Consider the following 14,980-nt stretch of genomic DNA (forward strand, 5'->3'; position numbering starts at 1 on the left):
TGAGCATTTTTCTAACATGTTTAATGAGAATCTTTTTATTGAACATTGTTTTCTGTATTCTATCAGACAAAGAGACACATTAAAGATATACAACACACAATAATGGCCTCTATAAAGGAGAGTCTGCTGGATTCCTATAATTTGACATATTACAGTGAAAGAGGTTTACATATATAGGCGGCCAGATCACATCTAGTTTGGCTGGACTGCTGTTACGATTATCAAAAGGTTGCGTTTTTTGCCAATTTACTAAACCATAATTCAGTTGAGGGGTCCCAATTCTATTTCTAAAACACCAAGAATTACTACTGAGAAAATCAATTGAGAAAAACAACAATACCAAAAAAAATAAACATACAGAAGGTGCATTTCATTCACAGTCAAGTACAACCATTTAGTATAAGAGCATCTCACAATGAAGGATAATAAAAATTAGCAACATTTTTAGAAAACCAAAATAAAACAATTTAATAATTCCTGTATAAGAGGATCCCGCTTAAATAGTTGTATAAGGATATAAAAATCTAAAACAATTGTTAAAACACCTGATCAATCCCCATTTATTGTTTTTAAGAGGAAAATGAAAAGGGGCCATGCAGAAGTTACATACTCCCATGAAGCATGCATAAAAGACATTAAGATTCAGGCTGATGGATTCTCCTTTAATATCTCTTCTGGGCCTCTTTTGGGTTGAGGATTTTCCATATCACCTCCGGTGTCCAGAATAAGGCATTTCTAAGGTGTGCATGCACTGGTAGACCGCATGTCCTGGCCATTACCATGTTCTCAGATTCAGCATCAGGGAGAACGATGTGTTCACATCTTTGTGTGCTTCAGGGGTGCTTTTAAGGCGCCTGTAGATTCTCATGGTTCTCCAGTTTGTGTTCTAACGAGGCTGAGATCGTCCAACATATGAACCCATGAAAAAGAACACCGGGGACATTACTATGAAGATTCGAAATACACTGGCAGCTCATTTAGAAGAGCTCACCCACAATTGAACAACCATGAACAAAAGTGTGAACACCTTGAAAACTGTACATTGGCATAGTGTGACACCAAAAGTGTAAAATGTAGGGGAAATTGCCAGGCAGCAAGAGACTGCAGTGACTTTGCCGCTAAGCTATTCAGGGGCCCAAGCATAAGAAACAAGGGATTCCCATTTTCCTGTAAGGAAGGAAAGAACTTGGAGTTGGACAAAGGCGATTCCTGGGAAAGCAGCATGTTGATTCACAAGCTAGTAATTAGTACCAATAAATCAAATTAAAGTGTAAAAAAACAAAACAAAAAAAAACACTGAATACCTGCTCATCTGGTCAAAAAGCTTACATGTCCGCCTCTGTAAAAAAACAAACAAAAACATTGTTACAATACTGTTTTCCATTCAGACTTCCATTACCTAGTCTCCCAACATGGTTTAATGACAGTAAAATGTGATCAAGTATAGTATTTTTCTAACATGGATTAAAAAGGCTATCAAACACATTAATTAAAATAGACACTCCAAATAGTAGTTGGCCTTGTATAGGTTATGGGCACGCACCTGCACACACTCTCAAGGAGGTATAAAAACTCACCCCAGGTGTAGGTCTTGAGATTCTTCAGGTGACGGACTCTGCAGGAGTATTCTTCTTCAGCGGCCGGTGTGAAGAAAACACTCTTGGTGAGATGGAACTGCCAGCCCTGTTCGAAGGCCAGGTCAGTCTGATTGGAGTTGGGGATCTCCTTGCCGTTCTTCAGGAGCTGGATGCTGATGTCCGGGGGATGAAACCCGCTGACATGACAGATCAGGACGTTTTTCTCGCCAAAGTTGCCAGGGTTGCGGCTGTACACCTGAACTTTGGGGGGAGCTGTGGGATGCAAGAAACGGAATTCCGTTGTGTATGATGTGCCCATGAATCGAGCAATTGTACTTCCTCTAGCACTGCTTGTTTATGCCAAAAACCTGTTCCACCCTCAACTGATCAATACAGCAGGATACATTCTGCTTAAACAGTCACTGTCAACGTACACGTTTTATGCACACTTTCTGCTTAAACAGTCACTGTTAACGTACACGTTTTATGCACACTTTATGGTGCTGTTGAAACAACGGGACGGACAGGTCATAACTAGATACATACCATTAAGCTTTGTCGGGCAGCTTGCATGTACTTAGATAAAGAAATTATTTCGTTGTCCTGTAGAGACAAACGTATGGTCTGGGCGTATCAGACAACTATGACAAAGCGAGATCTCTGGCTCATACCAGAGCTACCAAGCAAGTGAAAGTAAAACTGACAGGGACTTTCCAGCCATAAAACAAATATGGCGTTAAGTAATTGCAGGCCTACAAAATTATATTAATACGTATGGTTTGTTGATACCGAATGTATTTGCTGGCAAAATGTTTCACATTATCTCAATTTACCAGCATGCTAGCAAAGAGCTGAAAGGTAGATCAGGCCAATATTGGAAACTAAACTGCGAAAAAAAAATAAGATTATATTTCAAGCAGGGGAAGTTGAAAGATAAACCCGTAAGCCGTGTTTATGACACAAAGTAACAACGGACAAGTGTTTAAATCAGTTAAACTTTAAATGTAATACGTGCAGTTTTCAAACTGATATTCTAGTAGTAAACTGATTTGAAAAAACATGTTTCTAAATAAATATTAACTAGAAGTAACATTCAAAAGATTTACAGGAAGTTGCTATAACATCAAGATACATACATTCTTTGGACTCCACAGTAGCGTAAAATAGTCCAAGAGCAAGAATTGACAGAATAATCTTCATGTTTAGTCGAACAATGCTTCAATCAGAAGGAAATAAAAACGCCAGCGTCAACAACTTCAATAACACCATAAGATACAACTATCTTATATAACCTATCTTTAGGCCCGCCTTGTCTGTATAACTAGCCAATCAAATATTTGATTTTCTTGTTTCTAGGCCAAAAAAAGCCGCTAAGGTTGAAACGCACTTAGAGACCGTAAAAATGCCTTGAAATTCCAAATAAAGGCTGTCCTTTTACATAAACAAAATATCACAAATTGTAATTAATTTGGAATGTTTATAAAATACTTTCTACTTCTCCTTTCATACTCATATTTTTGTAGTTGTTGCTGTTTGATCTTTTCGTGATATCTATTAATATTAATTAGGGCTACAGTGGACAATCGATGTTGACTTATGAGTCCACCTAAGCATCTCCAATTAATTTATTTTATATGAAAGTACGTCTATACAATTAATCGACATAAAAATAAAACTGCGTGTAGTAGGACTCATATTTTGAGGGACTCCAAAGCAGTGGCCCGGAAGTACTTTGTTAATTGTGTCAGGTTCATTCATACAGCCGTGCGGTTACAGTCGTAGGTGCAAAAATAATGAACTAAAATACGTATATACTGAATCCAGTTAATTTAATCAGTAAACCAATGGCTGCAAAACGTAAAGCTGATGTATCGGTGCCTGCAGAGGAAAGTGATCAGCTCCTAATTAGACCACTGTGAGTTTATTCTCTTCAACACTTTATCTAAAGGAACGATAGTTAGCTAGCCTAACGCTATCAGGTTTAGCTAGCTAACATCACAAATAATGAATAATGCATGTGTGGTTATCTAGATATATAAGGGGTGTATTGTATGTTTTCTTCCATTAACTTCTTGTTGTCCAAAGCTGACTCAGTGTTTTGTACATCTGGAAGGACATAGCTGGCTAATTGGTATTTTCCAGTAGTAGGTTCATAGTAATTTACCTACTTATGGATTAGATCATGTATTTTGCCGACAGTTTGAGTCAAATGTCATCAACTGACAGCCAGTGTCTTCTCTTTCCAACTGTCAGTGGAGCTGGGCAGGAGGTGGGCAGGTCATGCATAATTTTGGAGTTCAAGGGACGAAAAATCATGGTAATTATGTTACACACAAACATATTGTCAAATTGTCAAACAGGGGTACCATGATAAGCACTAACTCTTACCTTTTTAGTTGGACTGTGGAATTCACCCAGGACTGGAGGGAATGGATGCACTTCCCTATATAGATTTGATTGACCCAGCTGAGATCGACCTGCTTCTCATCAGCCAGTAAGTCTCACTCCTGAAAAAGTGATTCTTAGTTAATAGTATTGTAGTCCCTCCCTGTTTCAGGAATTTGTGTCCACCACTTCAATGGACTGGACAATTCAACAAGGTCATGTCGAAGGAAGGAATGTGCGTAGACAGTACATAGAAGTACATAGACAGTTGCATTCATGTAATGTTCATTTATGTTTCACCTTGTCTATCTTAGTTTTCACTTGGATCACTGCGGAGCATTGCCGTGGTTTCTTCAGAAGACCAGTTTCAAAGGGCGGACCTTCATGACCCATGCCACCAAGGCCATCTACCGGTGGCTGCTCTCAGATTATGTCAAAGTCAGGTAGGCTGCTGATCATTACCTTCCTACAGCAGCAAACTCTGTTTTTTCTTTTGTACTAGAGCTGCTGCGCAGTGTATTTCCCATAACACAGGCATGACTTTAGACTCTTATGTCAACACCTTTGTACTGCTTGTGATCACTGGTGTTTGCAAAGTCGTGTTATGAGATCAATTGACAAAGAATACTGTACTTTACTCAGTGTAGAGTTACAATTCTCCATTATGGATGATTTGGATTTGCATGGTGTCCCTAGGAAATTCTCAGTTGACCTCCTCATGTCCTTTTTCCTCGTCTTCTCAAATTCGTTTTAGTCTTTCAAATGAGTCATTGCATGTTTGTGCTATTAAACAATTACTTTTGAAAGAAATTCAAAATTGGGCAAACACTTTTTCAGAAAGCAAATATTAGGTTGGCTTTTCATCTAGTGTTTTCTTGAGGAGTGTGCACCTGTGATCTCCTTGACCAGGAGAGGGGATGAGAGGAGTGTGAAGTTGAGACCTCTCCCTTGACACTCCATTTCCCCTACCAGTAACATCTCAGCAGATGACATGCTGTATACCGAGACCGACTTGGAAGAGAGCATGGACAAGATAGAGACCATCAACTTCCATGAAGTGAAGGAGGTGGCTGGCATCAAGTTCTGGTGTTACCACGCAGGCCATGTCCTGGGCGCAGCCATGTTCATGATCGAGATAGCCGGGGTCAAGGTGAGTTCTGCGTTTAGAATGTATGTGTACCGACAGTATTTTGTGTACCGACTCCAACTAGAATGTTCTGCTGCACATTGTCATTCACTGCTTGTTTAAATTACTTCAAAATAACTGGTCAGGTACAAAACAGTACCCTGTGATGGGATCTCTCACCAATCAGACTAAAAAGACCAAAGAAGTATTTTGAAAATGTGCCTTATGCTCTGGCACTTGTCCAGTTCTTGTTTTTGCCAGACCGCATAAGCGGACCCGGCCAAGAAGAGTGAATGTCTCCTAGTGAGTGAGTGAGTGAGTGACTGACTGACTAACCATTGTTACATAGTGTAGTGGTTAGAGACGCGGACTGCCATGTAGGCGATCAGTGTTCGGTCCTCGTCACGGACAGAGCAAGCAGGCATCAGGATTTGTTCAGGATTGACTCAAACTTTTCTGGCCACAAGCTTCAGTAGCCATGTTGTTGTAAGCCTAAAATAAAACTGTTTACAGTTACATTGTGATTGACGAACTGCAGTGACAATGAACACATTCCTTTCGATTTCGATAGCGTAGTTCACGTAGCGTTTCCTTACTGCATAGCTATTAGCTAGCCATTTACAGAAATCTCTAATTTAACATGTGGAATGTAGTGTTGCGACACTGTTATACCTGTTGTTGGTTTGGATGTTAGCTAATGTAGGGAACTACTTTCACGATCCGTGGTGTTTCGACTAAATTGTTTAATAATGCCCGGCAAACTGACACCTCATCTCTACACACGTATCAAGTGCAACAACACCTGCTGTTTAAATAGCGTAGTAGTTAAAGACACGGTCTGCCACCTAGGAAACCGTAGCCAGGGGCAACAACATTCATCCCTTCTAATTGCGGGGCCTGCAGGACTTGCCTTGTTCCTTTTCTTGTTAAAGTAAACTTATTACGTTTCGTAAATGTCTTCCCGGTGCGTCACAGAGAATGTGTTGTTTATTCAGGCCAGTAGATGGCGCCCATATTCCGGAGAATTGTTCCGGTGCAGTTACATGAATTGATGTAACGGACAAACATTTTGTCCAAACGGGTCTCTCAAGATGGTAGGTTTCACCTCGGCTGTCTCCTCTTTCCTTGTTGTTTTGGATGTCTCTGTCTGCAGATCCTATACACCGGGGACTTCTCACGTCAGGAGGACAGGCATCTGATGGCAGCAGAGATTCCCAGCGTCAAGCCAGATATCCTCATCACTGTGAGTCTCTGCCAGTGGTGACATACGACACACCTGCAGTCAAAAAGTCCGTTCTCCCCACTAGAGGATTTAATTTGTAATGCTGTCCCGTCCTCAGGAGTCCACATATGGGACACACATCCACGAGAAGAGGGAGGAGCGGGAGGCCCGCTTCTGCAACACCATCCATGACATTGTGAACAGAGAGGGCCGCTGTCTGATCCCCGTGTTTGCTTTGGGCCGGGCCCAGGAACTGCTTCTCATCCTGGGTGAGAAACTTAAACCAGGCCCCCCACCTTCAGCCTGCTCATAGGGCAGGAAAATGATTTCCTATGTTACACCCTAAGTCTCAATCTTCTCGTGTGTGTGTGTGTGTGTGTGTTAGACGAGTACTGGCAGAACCATCCGGAGCTCCACGACATTCCCATCTACTACGCGTCGTCCCTGGCCAAGAAGTGTATGGCTGTGTACCAGACCTATGTCAACGCCATGAACGACAAGATCCGCAAGGCCATCAACGTCAACAACCCCTTCGTCTTCAAGCACATCAGCAACCTCAAGGTGGGAGAGCCAAAGGGAGCTGAGAGGTGGATTCTGTATGTTGCCTTTATGAAAGAGACATCCGCTGCCTGACCGTGGGCTGAGGGGAGGGAGACACACCCGGTCTTCACAGCAGTCCTGTCTGAACATCGCTAGCTGTCAAATCCGGTCTTCCCTCATCCTCTACTCCGTTCTGAGCAGAATGGAGGAAGTGTGTGTGTGTGTGTGTGTGTGTGTGCACGCACGTGTTTTGAAGGAACGGAGTAGGACATTTTGAAGCAATTGAGAAAACAAGGACATTGGTTGCAAAGATTTGACAGCTAGTGACCTTTTTGTGACAAATGAATGGCTGTGGTCTATTTGGTTATTTCTTATATAATATTTAGTTTTATTGGTGCCCAGTAACCTTATGTGCTGCCGGCCAGCCAGGGTGCCCTGGATCCAGGCTAACTCTGCTTTACGCCTCAACCCCAGAGCATGGACCACTTCGATGACATCGGACCCAGCGTGGTGATGGCGTCTCCTGGAATGATGCAGAGTGGTCTGTCCAGAGAGCTGTTTGAGAGCTGGTGCACCGATAAAAGGAACGGCGTGATCATTGCCGGCTACTGCGTGGAGGGAACTCTCGCCAAGGTGAGGCTGACTCTTCAACCCTTCTGATGTTGTCCTGTTAAATGTCCAGGATGGGAATGCTGATTCCAAATTAAATCAACCGTTTACGGGAGGAAAAGATTGCATGTAATGTTGGGAAGATTGCACGAAAAATGCGAAAGGTCAACTTGTTTTATTTTCTTTGTTTTTCTTTTCTTTTTCTCATGTCAAACTACCAGAAACACAAACTGAGTGGGAAACATTCATTTCATTTGTTTATCCAACTGTCAACTAACAGCTGTTTTTTTTCTTTTGATTTGACCGAGTTGGCTTTAGGCAGACCGTTTTTCATAGGAAGCGGGTGACAGCTGTCCAGATTGCATAGTGAATCTCAGGTGCTCAGAACAGGAGTAGAAAAAAAGACCGGACCTATTTGGCATTATGCTTCCATAGAAAAACAGTGTCACTTCTGTAAAATATATATTTGAACGGATCAGGGACTGCCTGTTTCTTTATGTAATCCAAATAAATTAGGATGAGTAGACGCCACAGGGATCCCAATGCCCCGCGTCTGGATAAAGTAACCCTCTTGTAACATGACATGTTAGTGAGTACAATTTCAGTGAGTGTTACTAAGCACACGTTACAAAAGAAAAGGCCTGAAAAAAAGACAGCAGAAAGAATTCTCAGGAGGGCAATCGTATGTAATATTATCATACTGCTTGTGTCTTTTACAGAAAGACAGGTAGCTGTTGAACTTGGCCAGGCTGACCAAATGAAATTGTTAAGACTGGCCAGCAAGCTAGTTCATCCTGGGCAGTTTTCAGCATGAGGTCTGGGAGCATTGACTTCCTCAACATTGCTCATTCATCATGAATAGCAATGAACTGACGTAGTTTCTGTCTCCTGTTTGACATGTCCCTTGAAGTAATTAAATGACAGTCTTTGTTCGAAAGCTAGCTGAAGAACTAGCTAGCTGGTGCCTTTGAAGCAGACATTTCTATGTGACCTGATGATTCACTGGAGAAGTATTCCTGGTGTGGGTGTTCATTTCAAGCATTGATTTTTATTCACAGTGTAGTGATAATAAAGCGGGGTTTTCATTTTTTACCTTCAGGTAAATTTTCAAGTTGTTTGGTATGAAGCTGACTGTCTCTCTGTGATACTGTCCTCAGCACATCATGTCAGAGCCGGAAGAGATCACCACCATGTCAGGCCAGAAGCTGCAGCTGAAGATGTCTGTGGACTACATCTCCTTCTCAGCCCACACTGACTACCAGCAGACCAGCGAGTTCATCAGGGCCCTGAAACCACCTCACGTGGTACAGAGACATACACTATCCGTCCTCCATTAAACGGCTCCGGTCCGCTACAGGCGTTAATCAAATAGAGGACGTGAACGGGACGCTGTTATAACCAGGAGCTATTATGTTAGGGATCGCAATTTCTTTCCCCATGTCCAGAATGAAAACCGAAAGCAGACCAAACTCTTTGGTCTTTAATCTGTGTTATTTTTTTTTTTTCTGTGGAAGATCAGTGACTCTATCAGTGAGGCCTCTATTTCCTGTTTTCTTGTCCAGATTCTAGTTCATGGGGAGCAGAACGAGATGGCCCGTCTTAAAGCTGCTCTGATCCGAGAGTACGAGGACAATGACGAGGTCCATATCGAGGTGCACAACCCACGAAACACGGAGGCCGTCACCCTGAACTTCAGAGGAGAGAAGCTAGCGAAGGTGAGTCGCTACCCTGGTCTCTCTCTAGCCATCACCTGTTGAGTTGTCAGTTATTGTGGTGATTAGTCTCGAATGTGTTCCAGTTTTTTTTTTATTGATTATATTTTCATCCGTTGGCGTCTGTAGATCAGGGTGAGATGGGGCTGAAGCGCCTCCAAGAATTCAGCCCTATTTTCAACCTACAGTTTTCTTCTTTTCCTTGTCAGCCAGCCAGAATCGCTGCACCGCATTGCTGAAACAAGCGCACATTTGAAAGATTTTTTCAGAACCCCCTTGTAACTAGTACCATTTTTGCCCCCCCCCCCCCCCCCCAGTGAAAACCTTTTTCCTTTTAAAACATCTATTGGCATCATTCACAGTTGTGAGAAACATTTACTGACTGAGACAGTTTGGGGGACATACTTTTGCTGAAATGGCTGTTGATCTGAAATGGCTAGCTTCTAGCTTTTCTTTACTCACAGGCCAAACTTGCCACAGTAAATTAGTAAACAAAGTTCAAGAGTCTGTATATGCTCTGATATGTTACTGCTTTTTATTGATGGTGTGAGTGTGATGAAATGGCAGTAGGCAGGAGTCAAACCCGTGTTGCAGTGGGACATGTGCACATCACCTCAGCCCACATGCACATTTTGGTGTGTTTGTGTTTAGGTGATGGGCAGCCTGGCTGATAAGAAGTGTCAACAGGGCCAGAGGGTGTCTGGAATCCTGGTCAAACGCAACTTCAGTTACCACATCCTCACCCCCTCAGATCTGTCCAGTGAGTTCTTTCTATCTTTCCGTTTGTCTCTCTGTCTGTTACTGTCTCTCTGTCTGTTACTGTCTTGTCTGTCTGTTTGTTTGTCGGTCGGTCGGTCTGTCTGTCGTGTTAATGGTTCACCCTCTCGTGTCTCCAGACTACACAGATCTAGCCATGAGCACAGTGAAGCAGACCCAGGCCATTCCCTTCACCGGGCCCATCTCTCTGCTGGCCAGCCAGCTGCGTAACCTGGCAGGTGGGTGACTATTAACCTCCACTCCCATGGGTGTAGATCAGAGCCCCATGGTCAGACGGTGAACAAGACAGACAGACACTGATTGAATCAGGCAAATATCCATTTAGCGTAAAATGTCCATCAACAAACATCAACCCAGCTGAGTAGTTATTAGAGTTTACTGTGGCGGCATGCGAGCTGCTTCCTACTGGTTGAGGTCCACATCCACTACAAAGCTGTCCTAACCAACCAGGGCCTGCTGTTTTTGCTGCTTAGATTGTCTGTTTATAAAAAACCTGTCTGTCTTCCAGGGGATGTGGAGGAGGTGGAGTCTACTGAGAAAATCACCCTCCGGATCTTCAAGAACATCACCCTGGTGCATGATGCCGGGATGGTGGTGTTGGAGGTCAGATACTGTTCACTATGTGGGCTTTTTCTGTATTCCGGTAACGTCCCTGAAATTCCCCAGTTTTCCAGCGATCCTTGTTTGGAAGGACTCCCACATTCGGTGTGGGAATTCTGAAATTCTCTGGGTTTTAATTTTGTACGCCCAGGTCAGACAGTGTGTGTGGGCATCCATCAATTGGGTTGTGTTGGTTCTGTGTGTGTGTGTGGGCATCCATCAACTGGGTTGTGTTGGTTCTGTGTGTGTGTGGGCATCCATCAACTGGGTTGTGTTGGTTCTGTGTGTGTGGGCATCCATCAACTGGGTTGTGTTGGTTCTGTGTGTGCAGTGGATCGCCAACCCTCTGAACGACATGTATGCTGATGCAGTAACCACTGTGGTTCTGGAGGTCCAGTCCAACCCTAAAGCACAGAAAGGTCAGTGAAGTCTGTTCCCATTGGTATTTGTTCATCTCCTTCCTTGCATCTTGTGACCTTTCACTGCTTTTCATTTGCATTTTATTTTACGGTCGCCATAAATAATAGCATTATTTGGCTAGATTGCAGCTTTTGCGATCAATCAGTTTCATTTGATGAAAACCTTCTAACATTAGCATTTGTTGCTAGTGTACATGCCCCGCTTGTGTCAGTGTATTCCTGACGGTCATTTCGGTGTACTCTGTGTCTGCCTGTGTGTGTCCGTCCCATGCTTATGGTGCATTTCTTCTAGTCATGGAACACGTGAAGGAAGGTGTCGACACGGACGTCTTCCAGCAGAGGTTGGAGATCATGCTCCAGTAAGTCTCACCCTGACGCCGACATCACACCCAGTTGACGCGAGACGTTGTCGGTACGTTTCAGCGTCATCACCAGGATGCTCTGTGTTTTTAATCAACAGCGACATGTTTGGGGAGGATTGTGTGGACTTCAAGGACAACAAGACGTTGACCGTAACCGTGGACGGGAACACCGCGTTCATCTGTCCAAAGACCAGAGTGAGTTTTGTGTGTGTGTGTGTGTGTGTGTATAAGTGTGTAAGTGTGTAAGAAAGTAAAAACAAATATTCTCTGACCGGTGTGTGTCTCGTACAGACTGTGCAGTATGAGGAAGGCAGTGCTGAAGATGAGACCCTGAGGGAAATGGTGGAGCTGGCTGTGCAGAGGCTCTATGATGCACTCTCCCCAGCCACCTGAGGGCCTGGCCCCCTCCCCTTTACGGAACGAGGAGCACCGACGCGTGGTCTGTTCAGTGGGTCTTTCAGGGATTTTTTTCGTCTATTATGAACTAGTTATTTGTGTGTTAGACAGGAAAAGGTGACCGTAGTTATCTCCTGCTGGTTACCTGGGGCTGGTGTTGTAATGATCCAAATGTCAGTGGAACTGCCTTCTCACACAGAGCGTTGTTGTGTTTGGAAAACTGAAGTGATTCCAAAGGAATTAACCTCAATTTGCTTATTTTGAATTCTCAATGTACCATCTTTGTACATCTGCAAAATGCATTTGTTTTAAATAAAGGTCTATGCTGACCACATTTTGTTAACTTTGTATATAAAGTAGTTTATTTATTTGACGTGAAGCTGTACAGTAATTTACATAAACTTTTCAATATTGATAAAATAGGTGAATCTCGCAGTAAACCCACAATACAAAGGTAAATAACAACAATAACAGATTAGTGATCATGGTTACTGCTACAGTCTCTGAAGTCTGACTGCCCTAGCAAACACGTCATTTCCATGGCGATTAACGGTAACGAATGAAAAACACACAGTAATACAACAGGAAATACATGTTAATACATTGAATGAGCATCACTTGGTACTGATCACTTTCGTAGGCTGGAAATATCAATGTGGAAGTCTGATGTGAAAGCAGGACGTAAAACATTATACACTCACCTAAAGGATTATTAGGAACACCTGTTCAATTTCTCATTAATGCAATTATCTAATCAACCAATCACATGGCAGTTGCTTCAATGCATTTAGGGGTGTGGTCCTGGTCAAGACAATCTCCTGAACTCCAAACTGAATGTCAGAATGGGAAAGAAAGCAATTTTGAGCGTGGCATGGTTGTTGGTGCCAGACGGGCCGGTCTGAGTATTTCACAATCTGCTCAGTTACTGGGATTTTCACGCACAACCATTTCTAGGGTTTACAAAGAATGGTGTGAAAAGGGAAAAACATCCAGTATGCGGCAGTCCTGTGGGCGAAAATGCCTTGTTGATGCTAGAGGTCAGAGGAGAATGGGCCGACTGATTCAAGCTTATAGAAGAGCAACTTTGACTGAAATAAGCACTCTTTACAACCGAGGTATGCAGCAAAGCATTTGTGAAGCCACAACACGCACAACCTTGAGGCGGATGGGCTACAACAGCAGAAGACCCCACCGGGTACCACTCTTCTCCACTACAAATAGGAAAAAGAGGCTACAATTTGCACAAGCTCATCAAAATTGGACAGTTGAAGACTGGAAGAATGTTGCCTGGTCTGATGAGTCTCGATTTCTGTTGAGACATTCAGATGGTTGAGTCAGAATTTGGCGTAAACAGAATGAGAACATGGATCCATCATGCCTTGTTACCACTGGGCAGGCTGGTGGTGGTGGTGGTGGTGGTGTAATGGTGTGGGGGATGTTTTCTTGGCACACTTTAGGCCCCTTAGTGCCAATTGGGCATCGTTTAAATGCCACGGCCTACCTGAGCATTGTTTCTGACCATGTCCATCCCTTTGTGACCACCATGTACCCATCCTCTGATGGCTACTTCCAGCAGGATAATGCACCATGTCACAAAGCTCGAATCATTTCAAATTGGTTTCTTGAACATGACAATGAGTTCACTGTACTGAAATGGCCCCCACAGTCACCAGATCTCAACCCAATAGAGCATCTTTGGGATGTGGTGGAACGGGAGCTTCGTGCCCTGGATGTGCATCCCACAAATCTCCATCAACTGCAAGATGCTATCCTATAAATATGGGCCAACATTTCTAAAGAATGCTTTCAGCACCTTGTTGAATCAATGCCATGTAGAATTAAGGCAGTTCTGAAGGCGAAAGGGGGTCAAACACAGTATGGTGTTCCTAATAATCCTTTAGGTGAATGTATATACATATATGATAATATATTTAATTTAAGAAACACAGCAAATGTGAGGGAACTTTCTGAATGTACGGTTAGTTCTAACTGGGCTTTAGTGGCAGCCTGGGCACAGTTTCTGCACGTTTGCTCATTCAGTGGAATCTTTGTTTATAATTGTCTTATTTTTTCCCAATTACGGATGTTATTGCAAATGTATCTGGTATTGCTGACCCACAGATTTGCAGATTGAATGGCGTAGCAGGGTTAACTGGCTGTTAGTTATAGCTAGCTACAGTTACCACCTACTCTGTGGTTTATGTTTTTGTTTGATTATCATTGGAACACAGTTCACGGTAACAGCTAAACTGGGGAACGTCTGGGGGACCCCGAGGAGTGGGTTGAGAACCACGGCTCTACAAGATCATTAGCAGCCTCCATCACCAACATCCACCATACTGTACATTGCCCGCGGCTCTCCTCTAAAAGCCATAACCCAACCGTCTCCATCTTCAGAGGATCCAGCAATTAGACCTGTCCTTTATTGGTTGACCTGTCGTGATATAGCTTGTTTGTTTTTGTGCTCTTGAAGTGCTTTGAGATTCGACAAAAATAGCTATGAAAATTAAATGAATTATCGCCACCATTAATTATACTGACAGATTTGCCTGGTTTTACAAATGACCTCTCAGCAACATTCATAATGTAGTGTGTTGATTGGCGTCATACATCATCTGTGGTATCTGAAACACTGATTCTGTCTAGGGCTCATAGGAATGGACAGTAAACGTACTGGTTTGTTATTGTCTACAACCAACCAGGCTCTCCCAACAAATGAAAAAATACATGTGTATATAAATATATATATGTATATAATACAGTGGGGAGAACAAGTATTTGATACACTGCCAATTTTGCATCATAGGTACACTTCAACTGTGAGAGACAGAATCTAAAACAAAAATCCAGAAAATCACATTGTATGATTTTTAAATAATTAATAAGCATTTTATTGCATGACATAAGTATTTGATCACCTACATACCAACAAAAAATTCTGGCACTCACAGACCTGTTAGTTTTTCTTTAAAAAGCCCTCTAGTTCTACACTCATTACCTGTATTAACTGTACCTGTTTGAACCTGTATAAAAGACACCTGTCCACACACTCAATCAAACAGACTCCAACCTCTCCACAATGGCCAAGACCAGAGAGCTGTGTAAGGACATCAGGGATAAAATTGTAGACCTGCACAAGGCTAGGATGGGCTACAGGACAATAGGCAAGCAGCTTGGTGAGAAGGCAACAACTGTTGGCACAATTATTAGAAAATGGAAAAAGTTCAAGATGAAGGTCAATCTCCCTCGGTCTGG

General features: G+C 42.9%; 2 protein-coding genes across 3 annotated transcripts; one reads left to right on the forward strand and one right to left on the reverse strand.

The window, feature by feature from the left end:
* Positions 1 to 2,849, reverse strand: LOC105017803 (beta-2-microglobulin-like). 2 transcript variants are annotated; one of them, XM_010882705.5, is made up of 4 exons: positions 2,714 to 2,849; positions 1,578 to 1,850; positions 1,305 to 1,339; positions 1 to 1,167 (listed from the first exon to the last, which is right to left on the reverse strand). In XM_010882705.5, the coding sequence occupies exons 1-3, from the start codon at positions 2,775 to 2,777 to the stop codon at positions 1,326 to 1,328; spliced, it is 351 nt and encodes a 116-aa protein (XP_010881007.2). In that variant the 5' UTR covers positions 2,778 to 2,849; the 3' UTR covers positions 1 to 1,167; positions 1,305 to 1,325.
* A 447-nt stretch (positions 2,850 to 3,296) lies between these two features.
* cpsf3 (cleavage and polyadenylation specific factor 3) lies at positions 3,297 to 12,068 on the forward strand. Its single transcript, XM_010882707.5, has 18 exons — positions 3,297 to 3,492; positions 3,831 to 3,894; positions 3,974 to 4,071; positions 4,277 to 4,405; positions 4,935 to 5,112; positions 6,242 to 6,331; positions 6,429 to 6,579; positions 6,696 to 6,871; positions 7,325 to 7,483; positions 8,617 to 8,763; positions 9,022 to 9,174; positions 9,823 to 9,931; positions 10,068 to 10,166; positions 10,457 to 10,551; positions 10,880 to 10,967; positions 11,260 to 11,326; positions 11,428 to 11,524; positions 11,621 to 12,068. The coding sequence occupies exons 1-18, from the start codon at positions 3,422 to 3,424 to the stop codon at positions 11,720 to 11,722; spliced, it is 2,073 nt and encodes a 690-aa protein (XP_010881009.1). The 5' UTR covers positions 3,297 to 3,421; the 3' UTR covers positions 11,723 to 12,068.
* Positions 12,069 to 14,980: the final 2,912 nt, after the last annotated feature.

This window comes from Esox lucius, chromosome 18, assembly GCF_011004845.1.
Source record: "Esox lucius isolate fEsoLuc1 chromosome 18, fEsoLuc1.pri, whole genome shotgun sequence".
Taxonomy (NCBI): domain Eukaryota; kingdom Metazoa; phylum Chordata; class Actinopteri; order Esociformes; family Esocidae; genus Esox; species Esox lucius.

Excerpts from the sequence above, each read along its gene's own strand:
- LOC105017803 (XM_010882705.5), bottom strand. The coding sequence starts at position 2,777 with ATGAAGATTATTCTGTCAATTCTTGCTCTTGGACTATTTTACGCTACT. Across the intron at positions 1,851-2,713 it reads TACTGTGGAGTCCAAAGAAT|CTCCCCCCAAAGTTCAGGTG; the intron begins GTATGTATCTTG and ends TGCATCCCACAG.
- cpsf3 (XM_010882707.5), top strand. The coding sequence starts at position 3,422 with ATGGCTGCAAAACGTAAAGCTGATGTATCGGTGCCTGCAGAGGAAAGT. Across the intron at positions 7,484-8,616 it reads TGGAGGGAACTCTCGCCAAG|CACATCATGTCAGAGCCGGA; the intron begins GTGAGGCTGACT and ends TACTGTCCTCAG. Across the intron at positions 9,932-10,067 it reads CACCCCCTCAGATCTGTCCA|ACTACACAGATCTAGCCATG; the intron begins GTGAGTTCTTTC and ends TCGTGTCTCCAG.